At 47.7% G+C, this 25,130-nt stretch overlaps 1 protein-coding gene across 4 annotated transcripts in view; it reads left to right on the top strand.

Moving 5' to 3' along the window:
- The first annotated feature begins 2,251 nt into the window (after nucleotides 1-2,251).
- The window catches only part of fermt2 (FERM domain containing kindlin 2), a 35,737-nt gene continuing 12,858 nt past the window's right edge, over nucleotides 2,252-25,130 (top strand). The window contains exons 1-5 of one of the 4 annotated variants that reach the window (XM_076017694.1): nucleotides 2,252-2,561; nucleotides 3,935-4,092; nucleotides 16,173-16,406; nucleotides 21,447-21,575; nucleotides 23,383-23,415. In XM_076017694.1, the coding sequence (XP_075873809.1) occupies nucleotides 3,936-4,092; nucleotides 16,173-16,406; nucleotides 21,447-21,575; nucleotides 23,383-23,415 (553 nt within the window). In that variant the 5' untranslated portion in view covers nucleotides 2,252-2,561; nucleotide 3,935. The remainder of the gene's footprint in view (nucleotides 2,562-3,934; nucleotides 4,093-16,172; nucleotides 16,407-21,446; nucleotides 21,576-23,382; nucleotides 23,416-25,130) is intronic. The other 3 variants (XM_076017695.1, XM_076017696.1, XM_076017697.1) reach the window with 3 other exon arrangements.

Raw genomic sequence — 25,130 nt, 5'->3', positions numbered from 1 at the left:
CCCCCCACCTCCTCACCGGCTCACCCCCTGCCCTGATGTCAGCAACAAAGCTGAATTATAAATCGTGAATAGGCTGCATTGTAATCCACGTGCCCCTCCTCCCCCGCCTTCCATGACCGAGCAGGGTTTTTTAACGCTGTTAAGCAACATCTGCACAAGCAAGGCTGACAGATGGAAACGGTTAGGGGACTAGGGCGCTTACCATGAATAATGCATTTGGCCCTGTTGTTCTCCGTTTGGCCAGAAGAGGTCACTCATTTATCGTAATGGGGACAAAGCCACACTTGACCATCTGTTGCCCAGCGCCTCTTTGTAATCCCACTTCCTCTAATTGTCCCGAAGTACATAAGGTGTTGGTTTTTATACGATGTAAAAGTGTATGATAAACTGGTGTATGACACATTAAAGTTCCATTTGCATGAGCACCAAAAATGTCACACCCATTTAAAATCTTTGAAAAACTCTCTTTTTCTCCCCCCCACCCCCAACTCTTGAAGATGACTCATGCAGACAGACTGGAGAACCTCCTCCATCGTCTGCCTCCCCTTTCCCCCGCTCAGCGTCTCATCCTCGCCATGACCCAATGAGACATAGTCTTCCCCTCCCGCCTGACTCTACCGCTCCCCTTCTGACTTGAATGTTTACTCTGCAATTAAAACACAGCCTATAAAAGGCAACGTGTTCAGGTGCCAGATGAGAGGGCCAGAGCTGCAGGGGAGAGAGTTTATAAATCGCTTTGATGCTGGCTGCAGTCTGAAGGCCCCGGATTCCTAAAGTGAAGGCTCAGAGCGGAGTGAGTTTACAGAGGGTCCGGGCCAGAAACACTGATGATCCATGAGTCCCCGCTGCAGACCACAGGCTCAGAGTGCGTGCTGCTGCTCTGCGTTAGGTTAGAATGACTATCTTCCCTCCATTCTTACCACCTGCTATTATGAAAAAAATATATGATATGTAATGAAAGTGCATGTTGGTTGTGTGTTTCACACCTAACCCTGCTATACTCTGCACAATAAAAGTATACAAAAATCACTGAATGTTACTCATAACAGACACAGCTGCTGTCCTGTACAAGTAGGCAGATGCACACATTTGTTTACATCAGTTGGACTTTTGAAAGTTTTGTCTTTCTTTTAGATTATTTGCGTAGTAGAGAAAAAAAGTTGTCTTTAAATAGTACAAAAAAAAATCAAAACAGTGTACTCTTCATTGCTTCTGCTCTTGGGGCTGAAGACCCAAAAGTCTCTGGACGCTGCTGCAAGGCTAAGCAGCACTATTACCATAAAAGGCTGCTTGAGAAGTCAACTGCAAGCTCACTCTGTCCTTTGCAAATTTCTAAAATTTCTAATTATGTGAAAGGATTGGGATTAACAATTTTAGTTTAAAAAAAAAAGAAGTCATAAAACGCAAATATTTTCAAGATTCTTTGCATATTTGCTTAAATTGCTTAAATGAACAACTTTGCCAAAAGGTTAAGACCAGGTGTGTTTAGACACTTTTTTTGTTTTAATTCCTCAATGAAATATTGCTCAGTTTGTTAGACATATTTTCAAGGCCCAGTGTGTAGCTTCTAATAGGCGGACAACATAATCCAAATTATGTTTAGTGTCAATTTGTGTTTTATGATCTTGATCTCACATCATCTAGCTGATAGGCATAAATAAATAAATAAATAAATAAATGACCAAAACACTGTGGACATAGCACAGTAGATAGATGATGGTGCAATATGGCCAGATTCCCTTTCGTGGAACAGGTCGTCATATTAGTGTGAAAACAGTGAGTTACTTTTGTGACTTCATAAGTGAAAGCATACATATAACACATATATTATATACGTCCCATTTCACGCCAGCAGATCCCTTTAAAATGCAACTGATGACGTATATCATAGCGTGCACATAGCAAACACGTGATTTTGGGTAGATGTGGAAAAAAATATATTAATGTGTTTTATCTGATGTTTTTCCACAGAAACCCTCCCAAAATGGACAAAATATTAATGAACATAAAAGGTCAAAAATGTGTGTGTGTGTGTGTGTGTGTGTGTGTGTGTGTGTGTGTGTGTGTGTGTGTGTGTGTGTGTGCGCGCGCGCGCGTGTTGTGATCACTGATTAATACGTGCCTATCTGTGTGTCCATGTGCCTGTGCTTATACATGGCCCGCGCGCGAGAGAGTGTGTGTGTGCGCGCGCGCGTGTGTGTACGCGCGCACGGGGAGTCGGGGGCGCCACCACCAGTAAGCGAGCAGGAAAGCTCCCAGTATGAAAGGAAAAGTCGGATTGGAGCGGTGACGTGATCCGCTCTCCGGAGAGGGGAGGAGGGAGAAGCGGACGGCTGGACTCCATTAAACCCGAAGCCTGCGGGGGGAAAACTGTTTGGGATACGATACTGCACTTTTTCTTCCCAGCGACTTCTTCTGGCCTCTCCTTTTCTCCTCTCGTCGCCTCGGATCAAACCAACTTTATACATGATTTAAAGTCGGGGAGGCTTGCTTCCTAGCGTGTAGTTGACACAATATATTTTTTAAAACAACGTGTTTCTTTCCTCCTCTCTCGGTTGAAGGTGAGTTTCCAGCCTTTCGTCCTCGAGCCTCCCGCCCGCCGAAAAACAGACTTCTCTCCGTGGTCGCGTCCGCCGAGTTTAACCCCTGGTTTTGTTCCTGAAAACACTTTGCTCCGTTTGACTCGCCGTTGTTTTTAATCCCCACTTTCTTGTCAACTTTCTCCGGGCAAACAGGGACCGACGTAGCGGGCTTGCGCGCAGCCGGGGAAGTGTCGCGCAAACTCGGCTTTACATAACCAGCTCGCCCCGGTCCCGTTGCTTATTTCGTGCGAGGGCCTTTACCGTTATTTCCAACAGGTGAACCGGCACTTTTCGCCCCCATAAAAGCGCTTAAAGCGCCGCGTTGGACCTGTAGCCTTTGTCTCCCGCCGTAGTTTTTCATTAAATCGCGGTTATGACTACCAGGGACAATCCACTGCACAACCATCCATCAGATATATCACGTAGGCTTCCATATGCGTTTTGTATTGGGTTGATTTGTGACAATAAGACCATAAGAAGTAGAGCAAGGAGTGACATTGAAGTTGTCTGTGTAATTTGGGATTTTCTCACCATTCGTGCTACCCCAACATTCATTTTGCTGCAACAGTGTGTTAATCTTCAAAATGTACCTCTTGGCCTGCCGTATCTACCAAAGTTGCAGTGCGCTTTATGTCTATTCCTGAGCTAATCAATGGGCGTCTGTCTGCAGTTGTTTTTCTTTCTGAATAAGAGATGCTTTCTTGTTTCACTTCAGCATCCGTGACAATGTACTTTTGCACTGGTGAATTGTTTTACTGCACAGTACATGATGTACTTGCGCAGTTGACATCTCCACAGCTTCCATGCCCACATTAGATCCCTGATTCTAAACTAACTAAAAACATCTGTAGAAAAATAGACTGCATTTTTTTGCAATTGATCCCTCAGGTTGAGCATTGTTAGCCAGTGCTAGTCAACATCAGGGCCGCTGCTTCTGTCTTGCATTATTTCCACGGTGACGTCTTTAGTGTGGGCCACGTTGTCCCGCTGTCATATCATCCACTTTGCTGCAAGAGGATTTGTTTAGAATAATCTGACAGTAAAATCCCAACTCACAGAGCAACCAGACACCAGCGTTGTCAGATGTTGTAACTGCATGGAATTCACTGTTGACTTGCACTAGTTGCTGGCAAAGATGTTGCCAAAAAAAAGTCTGGCAAAGATTTGAAAATATGAAAAAGCCTTAAACTGTTCTGAATGCGTCGGCTTTGGACTGCTTGCATGCCTTTCGCGACTGCCTTTCCCCTCTCAAATGATTCATTTCTACTGCGGAAACTAGCCAAGATTCAATCTACTGAAGTCCTGCTCTTGCTGGAATCCCTCCTCTCCTAATGCTCGATCTTTCTTGACAGTATGGCGCTGGACGGGATCCGGATGCCCGACGGCTGTTACGCCGATGGGACTTGGGAGCTGAAGATGCATGTCACCGACCTGCGCAGGGATGTGTCGCTTAGGGTCACGGGGGAAATCCACATCGGTGGAGTCATGCTCAAGCTCGTGGAGAAACTAGGTAGGCACACACACACAATACCAAGGTCAAAGTGGTAAATGGCGGCTGTTCAAAGGAGCTTATCTGAAGTGTGAACAGGCGGGGACTGAGCTTGAACTGAGCTTGAGAAGCTGTGATAGACAATGAATGAATAAAGTGTTTGTAGAAGTGATCAAGAAGCCACGCAGCAAAGTTAATTAATTGTCAATATATGAGCTGCGGTGAAAGTGAGTTTCTCTCCATTGAAACCTCTGGCATATTGACTCCTTTCAGCAATGGTAATAGGTAACTCACTCCCAGGGATCGGCGCCAGCGGCTAAACCCAAAGCCAAAAGACTAGATTAGCACCGTTTTATCAAGTGTTGGTGTAGTTATCAAGTCATATTTCCAGTACAGCATTCAACGCGCTTATCACACCTCACTTGTGATAAGCTTGGTTGATGTGCTAATATTCTTTGGGCGGTAAATACGCCTTGTAGTAGTTACAGTATCTCCCTGGAAAGAAATGAATCCTCTTAGTTAGCAGGTACCAGTTCACTCTGGAGTAACATGAGTTTTAAAAATAATACAGACCTGTTGAAACAATGCATGTATTTTTCTTCCACCCCTTTTTTTTCTGCTGCCCGCTGCTAACTCAAGCTCTTGGGTCATGTTTGTTGTGAAACACCAGTCGGTTTCTTTTCCCCCTGCCACGCTCGGTAAGCCGAGGTATAAAGAAAGCACACACGGCGCCCTGTGCTCGGCCATATCTCGCACTGTTCCTTTCATTTAGGAGCGTCTGCGAGCAATAAGTGTCCTCTGTTCTGGGCCGTCTGAACGCTGGCCCTGTTTCACGAGGGCCCCGGAGAAAGTGGCCGCGCCGCTGCTCGGGGAGTGACAGTGCGTCGTGTGTCGTATGCCGCTTGAATGCTCGGCATTCCTGCAGCACTCCAAGGTTTTATTCCCTGCCCATGCTCCCGTTTTTAGCTCTCCTGTCAGGCCTCCACATAATTGAGGCCTTTGTTCCCTGTGGTGGGACTACGCTGTGAAGCGCCCATGCTAGCCCTAGCATGTGGGTCGACATGAATTCATTGGCCCTTCAACCTCGACACCCCTCCCACCCGTCCCGGGACCTGGCCTTATCCATTGTTCGAGTTGTGTCGCCTCATTATTTAAAAAGATTTGTCGCGGGGTAACACTTTTTTCCACGGCGTAGCGTTGGGAAAGTCTGCTTTGCTTTACTGCCAGTCTGTGAGTAGGACATTAAACCATGGCGGAAGTTGGTTGTTTTCACTCTCTGGAGGGTTCTGCACTCCTGACCTTCCACCTTTTATTCTTCTCTGTCTTGTATTTGTATCTGTATTTGCTGACTGCTGGTTTGCTGGACGTAGTTGCTTGCTGGCTGTGGTTGTACCAAAGTCAAGGGAAGAAAAAAAGGGATGAATGCACATGAGTCTTAGTACAGTCTTATCAATAACAACCGCAACCCTCCCTCTAGTTGCTATTTTTAAAACCCCATATCGCCTCCCTCGCACTGTCATGCTACTTTTATTGTACGAAGCACGTTTACAGGTGACGGACCCTTAACAACAACCTCTGTCAGCGGCCACTCGGCTGGGTTGTTAGGGCTGTGCCGCAACTGTGCTCCCCTCTCGCTGCAGGTTGTAGATTTCTTCCTCCTACCCTCAGACGACAGGCAGGTCGTGCTGGATTATAATCATTAACTTGCCCGTTTCGTCGGTGTTCGACATGGGCGCGCACGGCGTGGAAGGCTGAACCCGTGACGTGCGAGATGAGAAAGCTACGGTCAAGTCTGAAGTGTATGTTCTGCTCAAAACATCCAATCTGAGCTTTGCACAGTCGTCACTTTGGCATCCGGCCGCTGAGCCGGTTCTCCCTCGTCCAGATGTGCGAGCGCGCTCAACGCGGCCTTGCGAGGAGGGACAGGACACGTAGATCGCAGACATTTGGCAGACGGTGCGTCAGCCCCTCTCTGGAAAGGACGTCCTGGTGCAATGATAAATCTCTCTCTCTCTCTCTCTCTCTCTCTCTCTCTCTCTCTCTGTCCTGGCCGTCCTTCTCTCCTCCCCTGCACCTTCCTTTGCTTCAGAAGTGAAGGAGGGCCTCTGAGCGCAGCGGTCTGGCTTTTCCATTTTCGTCGTTGTGCGCTGTTGTGGCGGTTTGCACGAAAAAGGCGCTGACGCCCCCCACCCCTTCTCACCCCCCGAACTCCCCATTTTTATTTTCGTGCACGACCAGCGGTGCAGTTGCTGTCAGTCGCCTGAGTCAGACCCCCCCGCCCCCCCACTCCGCCGGCACGTGAGCGGGGTCAAACGGCGGCGTCTGGTGTGGTGAGTGTGTCCTGTCCACGTGTATCCTTGCCTCCAGATCCCCTCTGCCCCCCACGCACTGCAGCCCTTAATGGCCTTTGATAATGGATGAAATGCACAAATGCCAGGAAGCCACTCAGCTATTGATCACGGGGAGCGAGCGCTGCGTTCGTTTCTCCGGCGGTCCTCCAGGAGAGCAGCAGTATTTAAAGCCGGCTGATTGACTGCCTCCTCCTCCAGCCCCTTCTTCTTTTTTTGCTTATGCTGCCACCGCCACCGCCGCTGCTGTTTCTGTCCATCTTCTTCTTAGGTGGAGTAAACAACAATGTGGCAATAAGAATAGAGTAGAATGTCTTTATTGTCATTGTACAAAGTGCAACAAAATTCAAAAAAAAAAAGTGCAACCCTCGATGGCATCATTTGTTCATCATAAAAAAAAACATTCAAGAACAAATGAAACCACATAACAAATGGAATGAAAAGGTGTCGGTGAAACACACAACCACAGACACATACAAACACATTCATCTTTCAGCAGCGCTGAGTAAAAGCTCCACAAATGGGATCTAGCAGCAAGGTTCTTGCAGGTTGACGGGTCAGGTCGCGTCGAAAGCAAGCGGCACGAGCTGGCAAAGGTGAATAATTGGCAAAAGAAATTGTTGCCGCTCAAAGACACGGACACACACACACACACACACACACACACACACACACACACACACACACACTCACACACTCCGGCACGCACAGTTTTGGCTGCTAGTGGCGGCTCTGTTTCGCCTCACAGTAGACAGGGCGGAGAGGAGGAGAAGGAGGGGGGGAGGCCAGGCAGGACAGAGAGGAAAATGGGAGGGAATATGAGAAGGGGGAGGGTGGTCTCTCTTTCTCCCCCTTCCATTCCCCTCAGCAACCCTCCCCTTACTCCTTGTGACGTCGGCCACGCTGCCAGAATTCCATAAAAGTCTTCGATGGAGCAGGAAATGACTTCCAGGGTTTGGCATGTCGCTCTCTGGTCACTGCCGTCATCGCTGGATTCTACTGTGGCCTGCTTCATCCCTCCTCCCCCCTCTGTCCTCCTCCTCCTCTTCTCTTTTTTCCTTCCTCTCTATTTCCTTCTCTCTCGCTGTCTTCTTACCCCCCTCGGCCGGAGAATCAGTCGGGTGCCAAAATCTTTCAGTTTCCAGGTTTTTGCGAAGTTGTGGCTCATGTTTCTCTGGTGCCGTCTTCCAGTCGGGCCGAACGAGGCCCTGGGCTTCAGCTTTTTTTTTTTGTGAGCTGTTTGTTGTTTTGTTCATCATTTCCACAGAGGCCCGTGCGGTCAGCCGTTGAACGTTCCATAAATAGCGGAGCTAAGTGGGCTCTTCTTCATAGATGATGAGATTATTTTTCGAGGGGGGGGGGGGTCTGCCGAAAAAAACCTGTGTTTTCTGTTCACACTTAGTCATCAGTGGTGGACATCATCTTACAGCCCTGTAAACCACAAATAAATGTTTGTGTGTGATTATTTTTTTCTCCCATTCTTTTGGTCGCAGTTGAACGTTTTACTCGAAGTGATTTAATGTTTCCTCTGAGCTTCTTGATGATGAAGTTTAATGCCAGCAATAGTTGGAGTCCTTCCTTTTTTCTTCTTCTTTCAAACTTGCTGGAGGTTGTGGTGACCAGATGACTCAGCCTTGACAATGGGAATGCGCGTTTCTTTAGGAAGCAGCCCTGATTTAACACAGGATGCTGAACTTCCTCTGGGGCTTTTTTTTTTCTTCTTCTCAAACTTGCCTTCGCCTTCCCTGTGCCTTCTTTTTGAGCTCTTGACTTCCTGCCCTCTGAGTCGCCCCCGGTGGTGGATAAGGGGGAGGGGGAGGGGTGGCGGATCCCTGCAGAGACCCTGATGGAGGTCTGAGATACTGCAGTCGTTACCGCCCTGATGAAGATGATGATGATGATCAAACGGCGGCGCTTTCACTCTCCTCACATGAAGTTTCCGTCGGACAGTTTTGCAGACGCATCGAGTGTGTGCAGGGTACTTCTACATGTCAGGTATTAAGAAGTGAGATGCAGCCAGCCCGCCAGCCAGTGATCATCTGGCTCTCTAATCTCAATGGCAGGAAGTAGTTTGCCTAAGTAGTGGTCCTGCCCGTCCTGCCCCGGCCAGAGCTTTTCCTGTTTCGCCGTAGAGATGCTGCAGCGATTGTTGCCTTTGTGCTCGCAACCGTCTGGGTTGCACGTTTGTGCTCACACTTGGTGTTTCCCATATGAGCAGCAGCAGAAGCTGCAGCAAGGGTTGAGGAATGTATTAGTGTTGCGGCAAAATAACCACAATGACACTTGGTTGAAATTGTGAATTTCTAGATGGACTCATTATTTGAAACATGAGGATTCAATAAATTAATTGCTCACTTGTAATTGCTAAGAATGCTTAATATCCAAGAGGTTTTTTGGCATTTACTCTGATTTATTGTTGAGATTGAGTTGTTGTTATATTGTCATATGATGAACTATTTCTTGGTGAGAAAATTGCCTGGTGTTTTATCTGAGATATTCGGGAATGCCATACATTGGTTTACTTGTTGGGGGCGATCCTATTAGGATCAATAAAGTCTCTATCTATCTATCTATCTATCTATCTATTTGTCAGACAAGTGGAACATCTTATATATGCAGTAGAACAACGGGCAGGCAGAGCAGTGACTTCAAACGATACCTGGTTACTGTACCACACATGCATAAAGATGAGCGGAGTCAAGCTAGACTGGACTGGTTACTAAAATAACCAACAAGCGCCTGTGAATTACACAGCCTGCAGCAGCTGGCAGGATATGGGTGTACTTATGGATGCGGGGGCCCAGAAGATGAATATTGTCTATATCTGTTGCATTGATCTCTGTCCCCAGAGGTACTTTGGTAATGTCATTGTTCCGACGGGTCCCTGAATACCTAATTGCATAAACCTGTGTCAGGATGGACTACTCGGATTGTTTTACTCTGTTTTGAAAGTGTTTGGAAATGGACACAAACTGTATTTTCCTCATGAGGCAACATCTAAAAGCCCCGCTGGCCTTTAGCCTCATGCACTAATGGGAACACTGGAGCGCTGTTGCCTCGCAGAATCGCATTTGAGGCTCCTAAACTTCCTGTTTTCCCCTTATAGCATTGGTTCTTCCTAGTCTCAGATGGGAAAATTGATATGGATATCTTATTGTTCCATGTTTTTCTTCAAGGCTACAGCCAGATTAGTGTTAGACTGGTGCGTGTGTGTACGTGCGCGAGCCGGTGATTAAAACACACTTCAGTTAATTGAATCAATATCTGTCACAATGTCCCCCTGACACCCTTTGTGCTCTCCTTGACCTGAGAAATGTGAAAAACCTTTTCTCGTATAGATTTTAAAGGCAGTGGCATTGATTTATTACTTATTCAGTTTCAGTATTTGTGCAGAAATTCATCAGTGCAAAAGTTTGAAATTCTGGTCATATTTGAAAGCGTGACGCACAATGGGATTATGTTTTGAAATTCTTCCAACAAACGGCTAATTACTATAATAGATATTCATTTTCAGTCTTAACGTTTAAATTTTAAGTCCTAAACACTCTGCTGTGTGCTGCATCTTTAAGAATTTGATAAATATTATGCTAATCGCCAGAACCTTCAGAAAATAAAAAGAAATGTCATTTAACTTTATTCAGGTCCACATCTAGTCAAGGAACAAAAAACCCAACCTGTAGTTTCAGGTACTTTATGAGTGTCCGAAGAACGCAGCTGCAATAGATTGAAATGTTCAGAATTTGAATTCTCCCTTTAGTCAAGACGAGCCAATTCCTCTCTGTCTGCATTTTCATTCATGCAGACACATTGTGAGTTTGACTTTGTCTGATGTCGTTCAAGTCTGACTGCTGCCACGTCAGACGCCCATCCATCCATCCATCCATCCATCCATCCATCCATCCATCCATCCATCGCCGTCGACATTCGTCGGTTCGCCTCGGACATCCCGTTCCGCCGAATCTCTGAGATCTTTCGCGAGACTCCCTTATCTTGCGACGCCACGCACTGATAGTGTCGCCACTCGCCGCCTCGATTAGACTTGTCGTGCGCACGCCCCGTATCCGTGCATCTGGTGCGAGGGCGGAGCTGGGCTTCTTTTGTTTGTCCGTGGCGATCCACACCCTGCTGTGGATGAGGAATAAGTTGTGTGTGTGTGTGTGTGTCAGTTCCTTGCGGTGGCTTTTGTGTTGTGCACGAAAACACGTTGTTGCCTCGCACCGCTGCCTGCGTGGCGTCAACGGGGGAGTCGCCAAGGAAACGGCATGAGCGGTCTCACCCAGCTGTTGCGTGTATCGGCTGACAGCTTTAAGAAAACCCCCCCCAAAAAAAAAAAAATATGGCAGCAACTTGCTGTGTGCTCTCGGTTGTCTTTAATAAAAAAAAACAAAACACAACTTTGTCTCATGAAAAACACGTAGACGGGAAAACAAACAGTCCACAGCGTGTTGTGGCGCAGCGACGGACTCGGAGGTGTTGTTCAAGGCAGCAGACGGCCGTCACTGCCTTGCTGGTTGAAGCCTAAACGGCACATTTGAGTCACTGACCACACATTCAACAGAGAAAGAAGAGCTCCCTTAAAGGGATAGCTCGTTCCAATTAATTTGTTACCAGTTCCACAGAAGCCGGTGGAAGTTTAACTCACTTTTGTTTTGCCATTTTTCAGAGGGAAAGAAGAATTCCTCCTAATGCGTGATTTTACCAAAGGGGGAAAATATAACATGGCAGCATTGTACTTTTGTGGTGTAATCCAATGATCCATAAGAGAATCAAATGCGAAACAAAACAAACTGAAAGCTAAATTAGTGGCACAGGAGCTTTATTTTGCTGCAACATCCTGGTTTGACCGGGACGGAACAGTGCACGTGCAGAAGGTGCAGTGTGTTGGTTGTGGGTGACAGGGGGGGAAAAAAGGTAAATTGCACTTGGCACTTAGGGGTGAGTCTTGATGCAATAGAATATATCACAAATGCATGCAAGTATCCAAAGACTTTCTTATCTGCAAAAAGCCAGCCGCATGCTTGCAGCTTCAGGCTGTGAGGTGATGGTGGATCTTTCCACTGAAAACGTGGTGTTGACCAGACAAATTGAGTGCAGCCAGATACCTGTATGATGCCACACAAGCAGCATGGAGGCACTTTTTCATTTTTTTTTTTTCAATGCATTTTTTTTTACCTTGAAATGCTTGGAAGCGACAAGCACCCACTGGTGGGATTCTTTCCGTCTGTGAAACTCTAGAATGGTTACATGGATTACAAAACACCACCTAGGCCTCCGCCGACATCTGCAGTTTGTAGTGAATGGACGAAGTTTCATTTTTGTGTGACCTACTCCCTTAAGGCAAGAGAGTGGCATGGACAGCATGATTTGACCTGAAACAAAGACGGCAATGAGTCGAGTCATTCACCAACAGACACTGACTCTCCACTGGTTTTAGTCTTTTTTACAACTGAACTTGAAGGTGAGAAACCAGCGACTGGATGCTTCGATAATGAATTAAAGCTGCGCCGGTGGCTTTGCAAACAGCTCAGAATGAACTTCGATCAGAAGTTGAATTTTCTGATGTACGTCACTTTCCGCTTTAGCCTGTTTTCGGTGCCTGTTTCTTCGTCCCCATCTTCCTCACCTCTCCTTTTCGTGCCCACCGCGTCCGCCCATTTCTTCTCTCTGTTCACTCCTTTGTTGTTCCGTCCCCTCCCCCCACGCAGACGTGTCTCCATAAACATGGCTCGTCTCCTAATGTAAACACCACAGCCACGATGAGTCGTAGGGGAGAGGAGAGCAAACGGCAGAGATGAGACGGAGGGAGGGGCTCTGTTTGCTCTCTTGAGCTGGCAACCTTTGTGGCGCTCCTGCATCATTTTAAATGCAAACCCTCTGCGTGTGTTGTTGTTGTTTCTTCCCCTTCCTTTCTTTCTCTTTTTCCCCCGCCGGCTCTGCCAATTGCATTTGCAGAGGCCAATGAATCCATGTCATAAAAGCGGCGTCTCTCGCTTGGATATCTGCCGCTGCACAAAGCAGAGGAAATTGTCGTCCCGCTGCCATGGAGATGGCGCTGAATGAAAATAACTCAGTTTGACAGAATTTATGGATTAATTTGGCTTGTTACAGCTCACACACGGACACACACACACCAAGATAATGTAGTTAATGGATATATTAGAACCCTCCCCCTTCCATTTTTTTTTTCCACACACACACACACACACACACACACACACACACACACACACACACACACACACACACACACACACGCCATGCAATCTCTGCATCATCGCCTACATCCTGCACAGCTTATAAACCATGTTTGTGCATTTCTGTTTCCCTTCCCTTTGACTTTCAAGCGCTCAACGCACACACACACACACACACACACACGCACACACACACCGCCGAGAAGCTGTGTCCACATTTAATGCACCCAATTACTTAGCGCCCCCTGCCCAACCCCACCACCACCACCCCACTGGCCCCGCCCCCCCGCCACAGCTCCTCTTGCTGCTGCATTACGTCAGGCTTGGCAGGCCGGACAGTATTTTTAGCTCGGACATACCACTGCCCCCCCCCTCCCTTCCCTTCGGATTGAATTACCACCTTGTTGCCGAAAGAACCCTATGGGACGGACGGCCACCCCGAGCAGCTCTCGTCCAATCACAACAGACGGAAACCGCTGCACAGTTTCACTGGGGGCGGTGCCAGAAGGAAAAGACCGGCAGCGTTGTCGTGTTTCGGCGGTGGGCGACGAGGAAACTGTAAAGCGGGCGTACGGGGGTCGGGGGGTTTGGGTTAGAGCGGTTTGGCAGCCAAGGCGCACATTCATGCCTTGCCACAGAGTGTGCGGTGGTCATGCATGCCGAGTGCGAGGAGATTTCCGTAGAATGCGGTCGGTGGCCAGTATGTTAATGCTAGCCCCGCTGCAAGAGAGCCCCAGGCGCCAGAAATTACAAGTTTGCAAGTGGAAGAAAATTTTGAGGAGCGTTATGAAAATAATATTGAGTCAAATGTTTTTCTGTCGCCCTTTTTTTGCTCTCGTCACTCCTTTTAATGGGCACACTTCAGGGGGGTAGCATTTTCTTTTTTTCCTCCGACGCTAACAATTGAGCTATGCAATGCACAGCTGAATCATCAGGATGGGGCGACGACAGCCAGGCCCCATGCTGCTAGAGTAACTCAAACAGGGTCCCGGAGCAGAGAACAGCTTGGAATGTTTTCACTCTGAGCACCAAGAGCTTCCTCCTGGGGTAAACAGTATAAAACCCCAACAGCTTGACAAACAGCAAAATCAATTCGCACGGTTCCACGGCCCTCAGCGAGACAAACACGGCGAAATGCTGGTGGTCACTCTTCCTGGTGATCTTCCCCCTGCAACCTCAATCAGCGGAGTAATCTCTTCCTCATTCCAGTTTGCTCTCCTCACGTCACAGCGGTCCTGTTTCCCGGGGCCGGAGCAGCCACTCGGTTGTTTTACACACTCGGCCACTAATCCCGGTCTTTTCAGCTTTTAGTTAGGACCAGCAGGAGGGTGTCAACAGTGCGAAAGGGCGCCCCTGTGTGAAGCTGAGGTCAGGGGACACAAAGGCAGCACGTGACGGCAGAAGGCCACTCAAGGTTTAGATTACCATGGCACCAAACTGTTTGACATATGGACGGAGAATCAGAGCACAACACTAGAGACCAGCCGTTAGTCTTTGGCCAACATTGGGTATTACCGGAAATTGCAATATTTGCGTTCATATGTGGGCCCTCCTCCCCTATATCAATCGTGAACACTATCAAAATGGAAAAGTGTCCCTTCAGCCAGTGGCTGTTTCTGAGGCCGGGTCATCGAGGCCCTTGACCTCGACTGCCGCTCGAATCACACCTGGCTGGCTGGCCTGGGAACGCCCTTTGGGCTCTCACCGGACGAGCTAGAGGAGATGACTGGGATCAGGGAAGTCTGGACATTTCTTCTGAGACTGTTGCCCCTGCGACCCGACTCCAGATAAAGCGGTAGAAGATGGTGGAAAATGGAAAAGTTCCTTCCAGCAATATTTGGTGCCGTTGGTTGATGACCAACGGCTGCCATGGTCAAAATCTCAACCGAGATGGTTTTCTGATGTTCGCTGATGAAGAAAAGAAATGCGAACACCAGTTAGCAAGGACTTGTTTCTTTTCACCTCAATGTAAATTAAGTCCATATTAAGGAGTTGTCGTCACCACACAGTGTCCTCTTTCCATCCCAGCCTTGGTCTGGCTCTGACGCAGACGACTCACACGGCTGAGCTGCTCACATTTTAAGTTGGTGACCAACCGTTTCGATTGAAGCGTGACGCAGCAAACGGAGCAGGGTGACTCTGAGAGGAGAGAGAGAGAGGGAGTGAAGCGAAGCGAAGCGCAGCGCAGCAGACGGCCGACTGAAGGGGCAGTGATGAGGTGTGTGGGTGGAGGAAATGAGACACCACTTGGGGAAGTGCCTTCCTGGACTCAAGCCCTGAATCATGACATCACTACTCCAAGGGAACGTCTGAAAGTATCATAATCTTAATACCAATACCAATACCTAACGTCACGTTGTGTTTTTTTTCTTCCAAAAAGCCTTTAAATGAGCATTAAGGAAAGTATGATCGGCGCCTGATCAGCTACTTTAATTCCTTTGACAACTCAAAGGTTCTCCCTGAAAGTCAGACGGACACATTGTTAGGAACCAATCTGTCCTCGTCAGTGATGGGCAGTAAAACGTTACTTCTAACGCGTTGCTGCGGTAATCCAATTACTTTTTTTTCAAGTAACAAGTAAAGTAAGGGAGTACATTTGCAAAAACAGTAATTAGATCACTGTTACGTTCCCGCAAAAAAGGGACTCTTTCATTTGATTCAGTTTTATATGAATATACAGATAGAATAGAATTAGGCTTTATGGCATGTTCAGTTTGTGCATCATGTTTTTGAAAAGTAACTAAGTAAAGTAATTGGTAAAGTAACTAATTTCTTTTTCAATATACGTTATCTGTAAAGTAACTCGATTGCTTTCTTGCAGAAGTAATCAGTGCTTTGTAACTAATTACAATTTCCAAGTAACTTGGCCAACGCTGGTCCTGGAGCTCAAAGCCTCGGAGCTGTGTGGGGTTTTGGGTGACTTGTGTCTGCTCTGGTGGGGCCGTCGCGCCACACGGGGACAAAGAGAGGAGTGTGAACCCGATATCCCGACAGTGTCACAAAAACAGCCGCCTCTTTCACATTCTTGTCGCCTCCTCCCTCGCACGGCGAGTGCAAACCTTTTTCCGGCGCCTCCTCTCGTACCTCAGGAGTGACCGTCTGCCCCGGAGGCACACGGTAGCCGGGCTTTCCATCGCCTTGTTCTCTCGTGCAATTGTGTCGCAAAAGTATCGCGTTAAAAAAGAGTCACGCAAGCCTTTTGTACGCTTGGAAGGTGGTACGCCATATGCTGGGGGTCTTCTAACGTAGCAGACTGAATTCTCATGTCAGCTGCTGTTGTTGTCAACATCGCCGAACAACCTTAGGTCAGTACCAGCGAAGCTTAAAGGGACACAGACTGTTCATTTGATTGCTTTACAATAAAGGTTCTTTAGGTGCTTATTTTCCAACAATATTGACACCTTCATGTTGCAGCTAGATTCAGGTTCTTTTGCGTCCCTGACAATGAAGCTGAAATTATACATCGATGACGATGATGATGATGAATCTGAACTCTGTTTCCTCAATGTCGCCGCCACTAAATGTTGGTGCCTTTGGTTGTCTCCCATCTTCCTCTCAGACGTGAAGAAGGACTGGTCGGACCACGCCCTGTGGTGGGAGAAGAAGAAGACGTGGCTGCTGAAGACCCACTGGACGCTGGACAAGTACGGCATTCAGGCGGACGCCCGGCTCCTCTTCACGCCACAGCACAAGCTGCTCCGCCTCCAGCTGCCCAACATGAAGCACATGAGGGTCAAGGTCAACTTCTCGGATCGCGTTTTCAAGGCCGTGTCCGATATCTGCAAAACGTTCAGTAAGTTGTTTTTTTGTTTTTTTTGTTTTTATCCAAAAATATATATTTTTTCCCTTTTCCCCACCTTTTACAAGCTGGGTTAATCAGTAAGTCCATCTTGATATAGTTGGTGCCACGTGCCCCAGTCGTGTCCTTAGACTTCGGCTCCAACAGGCTTGCAACAGTGTTTTGTAAACAGAGATAAAAAAAAAAACAACCTCTGTCTCTCACCCAAGTTACAAAAAAATTACACGTCTGTGTGAATTACTCAAAGTCTGGGTTTTCACCTGTATGTCCAAATGTCAAATTCAGCCAATCTCTTCAACTTTGGACTATCGGGTGTCGGGTATCGCCCAACGCTCTCCTGCCGGCGGCTCCGCTCGGTCTTGTCATTGTCGTGTCAGAGGTCACACACGCACCGGAGCCCGGTGGCCTCTGACCTGCTAAAGGCCCACTTTTCCCTCAGACGCGACCCCACTGGCTCCTGCTCACTGTCTCTGATCGCGTCTGCAGGTTCGGAAAACCAATATAAATCTTTTTCCATCGGGCACGCCTGCTGTGTCTGTGTCACTCCTGCTGTATTTAGCAGGCAGGTCAGACGCAAGGGTGGCTCCCCTGTAACCTTTGACCTCCCGTACTTGGTCTCTGTTGTTTTTATTTTTTGCGGGGGCCAGAAAAAAGTGTTAAATATTTGTCCGGCAGGGTAAACAACACTTGGTGGGGACTCAGCTGATCTGCCAACCAGGGAAGAAGCAGGCTCTTCTCTCCAAAAGGCCCTGCTTGGAATTCACCCGCTGCCTCTGCACAGTCGAGTGTACGGGGCAAATTGCTCTCAGCTGACTTTGACACGGAACGCATTTTAACGGTACCGTTTAAAGGTGAACGTATCACCATGCGTCATTTCTAGCAGGAAGCGTGACTCGACCACTGGAAGGTTTTTCACTGGATCTGGGGAAGGACAGACTGGCCGACCTGGTTACAACAACACAGACCTGGAAGCCATTAATTACTTTGTTATCTCTGGGCAACTTTGACTTTTTTTACTATTTCCTGTGTATATTTTTTTTCTTTTTCTTTCTGCTGTGCAGCCGGGAGAGCGGACAGGAAGGGACGCGGCCTGTCCAGCTGGCCTTCTCTTCAGACAGCATGCATGGGGGCTTGAGGGTGGTTAAAGGAATACAGCAGAGATGTGAAACTCTCATTCTGCTCATGCTAGAAGGAATTTGATCGAATGGAGAGGGTAGTTCCTCTTTCAAAATCAGTCTGCCGCTCCAGTTTTTCAACCCCAACCCTCCACTCTACCTCTTGTTATTTTAGATACTTGCAAGTTAGTGGTATAAAACCAGTGGTTATTGCTTTGCTTCGCTGATGTCCTGACAGGGACGCGCCGCATCTGTTGTTTGGCCTGGGACCCGAGACGACTCAGCAAAAAAAAAAAGCAGAGGAAAAAAGGTTGATGCCCTATAAAACATGAAAAGCATTAGGCTCCATCACGCCTCCTCCATTCCCACCCCACCCCCGCCCCTCCTTTTTCACATTTGGCTGCGATCACATCCTGCTTACTTGACAGATAAGCCAATGCATTTGGGATTTTCCCACTTTTAGCACACACAGGACACCGTGGGTGAACTCAGCCACTCTGACCATTTGGAGCGTCCCCCCATTGTGTCACAATTGCAGCCCTGAGCTGTAAGTAAACATGGCTGCAGGTTAAACGTTGCCACATCCTGGACTCATCCAGCGACACGTTGCCAATAGAAAAAAAAATCTGCCCTCCGCCGAGGCTGTTTTAGCATTTTTCCTCCTCGCCAGAGCACACAAGGTGTGGCAATTGCGATGGCCGAACACATAACTGCGAAGCCTGGGAAAGTTACGCCACCAGGGAACTGGTCTTTTTTTTTTTTTTCCAATGGCTACTCGAGGTACTGCTACCAAAAAGCATTTTCCCCACAGACCTCAATACAAAAATAAATGGCTTAAAAATGGCCGACAGGACGCCTTCAACCTGAAACACAGTTCAACCTGAAACACAGTTCATAATAAATCTTTTTGATCGTATTTTTAAGTCATGGATTTTAATCCTTCTAAAAGAAATCATAAAAGCCCCAGCGTTTATTCCCAGCGTGACGTCACAGCGTGCTGTGTCTCGACTCGTTCGGTCTTCGAGATGCGAGCTTTGCCGTCTCGCTGTGTTCCAGTCGGGGCGACTCGTCCTCCAAGACCTCCTTGTCAGAGTTTCACAGCGGTGCTCCGCAAGCTTCGCTCCGCCACATTTCACAGCCCATCATCGCAAGGTGCGCTGCCTCGTTGGCCCCGCAGCGTGCCGGCCAGTGTTGCCATAACAAGAGGGAACGTGTTTTGGCCTCATGTTGAGCTTTTTAAATCAGCCTGCTTTACTGTCCTCCTGCCAAGAAAAAATGAAGGTGGGACAATATTTAGAAGCACGCCACCAAAATGAATACTAAAAGCTGAGGAAGTGGCGGGAAGTTTTTATTTGGCCCGAGTTGGTTGAGGCTTTCTTACACCATTCCGCAACATTTTTGACTCAACTCGGCCCGTATCTGACCGTCCAAAACCAAGATTATTGTTTCGCTGTGACTATTACTGTGTTATTACTGCGTGCTGTGACTCATTGGTGTATTTAGGCTGCACAGATACACACGCACATGCAAAGTGCAAAAGGTTGTTAGTGTGTTTTGTAGTACAGAAACTGGATAAAAATGCCAGTTCATTTAGATTATGCTGCATTTTAACTAAAAGCTAAAAGAAGAATTTTTTTGAGCCTTCAGGTAGCACCCGGTTCAGGTCAGAGATCCTTCCTGTCATCTTTCGACAACCATAATCGACCATCTTTTGCACGATCCCTTACAATTGAATCAGAAAAAAAACAAAACCTCTTCCATCAGACACTGGCTATGACCCATTGTCTGCCCCACTTTTTAAATGTGATTTATTTTCTCCTCCGTATTGACAAATCAGGTTCCAAACTTTCAAAAAAAAAGAAAAGAGAAGAAAAATACTTTGCAAGTTTGGGATGTACAACAGCAAGGTAAACAAAATCTTTCTTCTTTATTTGTCCTGTCCATGTAGGGTCTCAAAATGGTTTTCCTGCAATGTTCCGCGCAGTAAAATTAGACCGTGACTGTGTTTGTGATTCTTCTACGGCTGGCCTCACTCACTGCCGTGAATCATGTGTTCCAGGGGCTGGATCTTGCAATCCCTCCTGGCGCTCGGTCAGCCTCTCTCCCGCCTGGCCCGGGGCCTGGGTTACTGCCACATGTTGGCAGGGGAGGGAGGCGTCATATCTGCGAATAGAAATCCACCCCAATCTGCCGTCCAGCTTGTACGAGTGTCTGTGCGAGAGGCGGATTTCCAAACCCGTCGTCCTTGCGAAATACTGCTGAGTCGCATTTTTCTTTCACTCGATATTTGATTCTTCATTCATTTTCATGGAAAACCACGTCATGCAGACGGTAAAAGTTTTAGTTTTTAACCATCTTAGCTTTACTTAACAATGTAGCAGTGGATGGCATGTCACTAGATATCTAACTGGATCTAAAGATACTCACAACGTTTGAGAATCCAAATTTGAAAAACAACCTAATAAATTGTTAGGTTTTTGTCAGGGTTCCACTAATGTGGCAGTTTAAAGTTTCCATGTTGTTCCCATTTTCAAAGCGGGGTTTGAAAATGACCTCACCCACAAAAAAAAAGCACCTCGATGACATGATACAATGCGGTGCCTTCACTCATTGTGACATCACAAAAAAGGCCACTTTCTCCTTTTGGGAGGTCATCATGGCAAAGATTGAGCTCTTTTTTTTGAGATCCTTTACATTCTCTGAGGGAGAAATTCGCTTGGAAGTGACGTGGTAGCGGGACACCCACCAGATCCAGCGTCTGCAGCAGCTCAGCCGGAGGTGCACGTCTGGCCCCCTCGTGCAGCTCGGTGGGACTGAACCTTTGGCGCGCGCCTGCACCTCGCATGGCTGTATAAGGGCAAGAGGAACTGCACTCCGTGGCGGCTGCAGAGCGTGAACGGAGGGGTAGGAGGACTGAAGGAGGGAGTGATGGCGAACTCCCATCTGGTAGTTCTTAAAACTCCTGGAATGCTTTTGCTTTAGTTACACAAACCAAACAAAATTTCTCACCACGCTGAGAGGTTTTTGTTTTTCTCCTTCCCTCTGCCTCTCTCTGCTTCGCGCAGCACCATCTGCAACCAACAAATCAGTCGGCGGCACACATGCAACTCCCTGCTAAAGAAAAACACATTGATATCAGGAAATCTTCGTTACGCAGCAACCCCGCCGCGAGCCGCGGCAGCAGAATAAGCCTCTCAAACTTGGGCTTCAGTTTAAAGACCAGCTGAGCTCCAGATGGACCTGCTTTTGTTTTTTTCTCCATCTTGACATATTCTGGCTACATGCATACCATTCCATCTCTTCAACGTCAATGCAGCGGCGGACCAAGGTTCCGTTCTCTCCAAACTCCAGAGAGAGAGAAGGGTGGGAACGGGGAAAATGGCTGTCTGCTAACGTCATTAAATGCTACTTTCAAAGTGTCGGGGTCGGTTGCAGACAGAATGCAAATTTAGATTTTCTGGCTCGTTGGTTTCATTATTTCAGTTTGTCAAATCCTTTTGGGTTGTTTCTTGTTTTATTGCGAAAGCTTATCATTTAGTCTGAAAGCTTTGCGGGAAAAAGTTGAAGAAGGAGAAGAAGTTGTGTCTGACCTGTCTCAGTCGGGGATTAGAGCATATTTAGGATTTGTGGAGATGCCTGAGAAAAGGGATTTGCGATTTTCCAGCCCTTATCTACGCAGCTGTCCACGGTCCCTTCACTTTCTCCTCTGCCTCTTGGCTTCTTTATGCTCATTTTCCTTTTCGGCCATCCTGATTTTCAATTTTTAGCTGCCCCACGTTGTTCTAGTTTTGTCAGACAAAAAAAAAAAAAAGACTGCTCTGTTTACATGACCGATGACTTGTGTTTGACTTTTTCATGGCACGGTTTTATTTTGAAAAGGATCAAACATTTTTTTCCTGCTCTCTCTCCCTCTTCTCAGACATCCGACACCCAGAGGAGCTGTCTCTACTGCGTAAGCCCCGTGATCCTAAGAAGAAAAAGAAAAAGTTGGAGGAGGCGGAGGAGGACGACCTGGAGCTGGAGGGTCCTCTGTTGACCCCTGGATCAGGTGAGCCCATTGGATAATAACTCTCACTAGATAAAAAAAAAAAGAGAGAGAAAGAGAGAGAAATGCCCTTTCTATGAGTATTTAAAGGAGACGAATGTAAGTTTTGCTCAAGCTCCAGGGGAAAAAAAAGAAAAGAAAAAGGATTTGACTATGTAAACATAGCTTCATGCATTAAAGTTCCAAGATCTATCTTTAAAATAATTGACGGGCAACATTTAAATCCCGCTATGAATAGTAATCATCATGTTTCCGTGGAGCGGCCAGTTAAATGGCGGGTTTCACTCGCTCCTGCGGCTCGTCTCCCATTCTTCCGCGTCCGATTGCGTCTCTGGGGTTTCGCAGCCGCCGCCGCTGCTGCCGCCTCCCCAGATTGCTGCAGCAGCCTACGTTTACTCGCCAAATATGAATGTGCTGGCTATCTATCAGCCGACTCGGGCTCCCGATGCCTTAGCAGGGGGAACAAAGAATGGCTGAGATTCCAGGCATAGTTGGTCACACTGCCATTTTAAAAGGCCGCACCAGGGCAGGCGGACTTGCAGACATGTCGGCCCTCCTCCTCCTCCTCCTACTGCAGACGGTAGCAGGGAGCAGCAGGACAGGCAGAGTTAGCATTAGGCTGATGTGCTCATGCCATGAGGGCGGGATGAATGGGGCTCTTTGTGCGGTGGGAGGCTATTTTTCCTCGGCCGCCCTCGACTGTTCGCTGGCATGGGCGGAAAGAGCAGCGTCACCCACCCATCGATACTCCGGCGCGAAACAAGTGGCCGGGAAGGCAAAACGCTGCAATCGACGCGTGACAATCACGCACAGCTGCCGACGCACTCCAGGCGGCGCGTGATTAAAAAGGCTGCTGACGTTTGCCCCACATCAGGTGGCTGCAGAGAAAAAGTTCACGGCACCGGGGATTTACAGAAATCTGATTACTGTCATCACTCCGTCCTCTGTTTGGACACACACACGTGAACACACACACACACACACACACACACACACACGGGCTCCATTACACCCTCCCCTATCAGATCACATGCTACGGTGTGTTTCACGGCCAAGTTGTGAGACGTTATGGGGAAGGGCTGACCTATCGTCGCCGCCGATCTCCTGATGGGAATCACAAGGCTGAGAAGGAAGCGCAAGCCTTGTGCAGCAGAAAGACTGTGGTTTTGCATACTTGCTGCACCTACATTAACCCGTTTAAAAAAAATGCAGTCACAATTTCAATTCATGTATATATGTGTTTTTTTCCCCTTCATTTTTTGCCTCTCGGATGGAATTTTTGAACGATCACTTTGTAGAAAACTGACTATATTTGTATGTTGAGTGCACTGCCTGTCGACAAGGTCCTCAGTGACCTCAGTTGCATTAAAATGACCCAGGTAGAATGTAAACATGGTCTAGACTGGGACTAGATGACCAGCCTCATCTAATTTTGCTAAAACCTCTTTGCATTCCAAATGTGAAGTGCTGTGCTGCAGGTCTGGCTCATGTTGTCCAAGGCCTTGATTGTGTTTAGAATCACTGGAGGGAACTGAACCTCACCAGTCAAACCAGGGTGAGCTACCTCAGGCGGACAAAGGTCAAAGTTCATCAACCGCCTTTGAGCCGAGCGACAGATCTCCCTCTTCTTCTGTTGTCTGCTTCCTCTTCTTCTTCTTCCTCTTCTTCCTCTTCTCTTGTCCTCAGTTTTCTGCGTGTTGCGTCCGTCCACTCGATGCTGTTTTCCTGTTTTGTTTTTCTTCCCATCCTCTTTTCCCCCTGCCGCCCCCACCTGTCTGTCTCCCTCTTACTCTTTCTCTTTCCATCCTAGCCTCTGACATAATTTACATCGGACCTGTCAAAGGTAAGCCTCTCCTTTTTCCCCCCCTCTCTGTCCTTCATTTTTCAGCACTGCTTCCTCACCGTCGCCCCCACTCTTCCTCCCTCCCCTCCCCCTCTTCTCTACTGTCCACTGCCCGCCCGTCCGTCCTTCCTCCCACCTGCCGCTGGTGTGTCGAGGTCACATGACATCTGCAACCTTTGGGACTCGTGGGCCCCAAGTCACCTGACTGCCTCCTACCCGCCAGAGGAAGTCAGCAGACCTGGGTGGTCACATGATAGGAGCTGCTGTTAGAAACTATTTGGAAGCTCTCTCCCTTTTTTGGGGTTGCCGATGGAATTCTGCGAAAGTCACGCTCAAAGTAGATTACTAGTCTGTTATTTCGACACGCAGAGCTAAATTTAAACCAAGCAGCCCACACGCATTCGTTTTTAAACCGGATCCAAATGCATTATCACTTGTTGACAAACTTCCTCCAGATAACCTCCAGTCTTCTCAGGCCATGGTGGTCCAGCCTCCATCCTTCTAAGCCCTCCATGAAGCCCCCTTTCCGTGTGGGAGCATTAGGGAGTGGAGCCGTGCTAACATTCTTTGTGCCTTCTGGCCTATACTGGAAAGTTAGTAAACAGGATGGAGGAGGCCCACTTTTGTTTTTAATGGGCCGCCAGCCTCCACCTTCTGCATCTTTGGCCGGATAGTTGGGATTCCTCAGGAGAGCCTCTGGGAGTTGGGGAGTACTCTCTCTGACCCGGTGAACTCGGCATTGGCGAGAAGGGGGGAGGGTAAACAAAACCAAACCAAAGAAAAAGCCGTAATAAAAAACGATTGAAAAGTACCCCCCCACCCCCCACCCTCCTCATCCAGCCCTGCTCTGGATGGGGGGGCCGTAGCGCTGCATCCCGTTCTCATGACCCCAGCTTGATAGCGCAAATACACATGTGCACACTCACGAGCGTAAACCAAGCCCACTTCCTGGTTTCTCCTTAGCTGTTGCGCCAGTGTCGCTTCTTGACATAAGCCCGGCCGAGAGAGTGGAGGGGAATGTGGGGAGGGTACACAACCAATAATACTCCCACGAGGTCAGCCAACAGGAAACGCAGAGCGCACCCAAGTGTCTTGGGTGTATTTTAAGCCAAAGCTCCCACTCAAAGGCCCACTGTGGGAGATTTAGCCGCATTTAATGGTAAGAAAGTTCACTGCAGTCGGTGTTGATGTGAATCCTTGACTTGATTTCACGTCTTCCTTGTCGAAGCTGCTGATCAGATTCACATCCTGGCCTATTGTAAACATGTGCCGCCGCAATACGGCCGCCTCCCCTACCAGCGTGACCTGCTGTTAATGCAGATATTAATGATTACTAACAGTGAATGGAAACGCAACAGACACAGACCTTATTGATCGACGACTGATTAATTGATGAACAGCGATTTTTCCTGAGAACCTAAATTTCACAATGAAAAATATCTAAGGATAGGGACTTATTATTCATTGAATGTATTTTTTCATGCCAGCCTTTAATCAACCTCTTGGCGTTTAAATTAGACATTTGCATTTAAATTGAAAATGCACCGGTCCTGCGTGTGAATATAGTGCCATGTTTTTTCACACTCCCCCTCTCCCCTCTGCGGGCCCTCTTGCAGCAGTTTGCTGTGTGCAGTGCATTCCTATGGGATGTTGTTGTTGTTGTTGTTGTTTTGTTTTTTTCAACTGCGAGTATGAGGGTGACCGTAATCATGTTC

Source organism: Nelusetta ayraudi, unplaced genomic scaffold (assembly GCF_046127955.1).
Source record: "Nelusetta ayraudi isolate G7.1 ecotype Tasmania unplaced genomic scaffold, CSIRO-AGI_Nayr_v1 ptg000007l, whole genome shotgun sequence".
NCBI lineage: Eukaryota > Metazoa > Chordata > Actinopteri > Tetraodontiformes > Monacanthidae > Nelusetta > Nelusetta ayraudi.
This window is presented reverse-complemented; position numbering and strand designations above follow the sequence as displayed.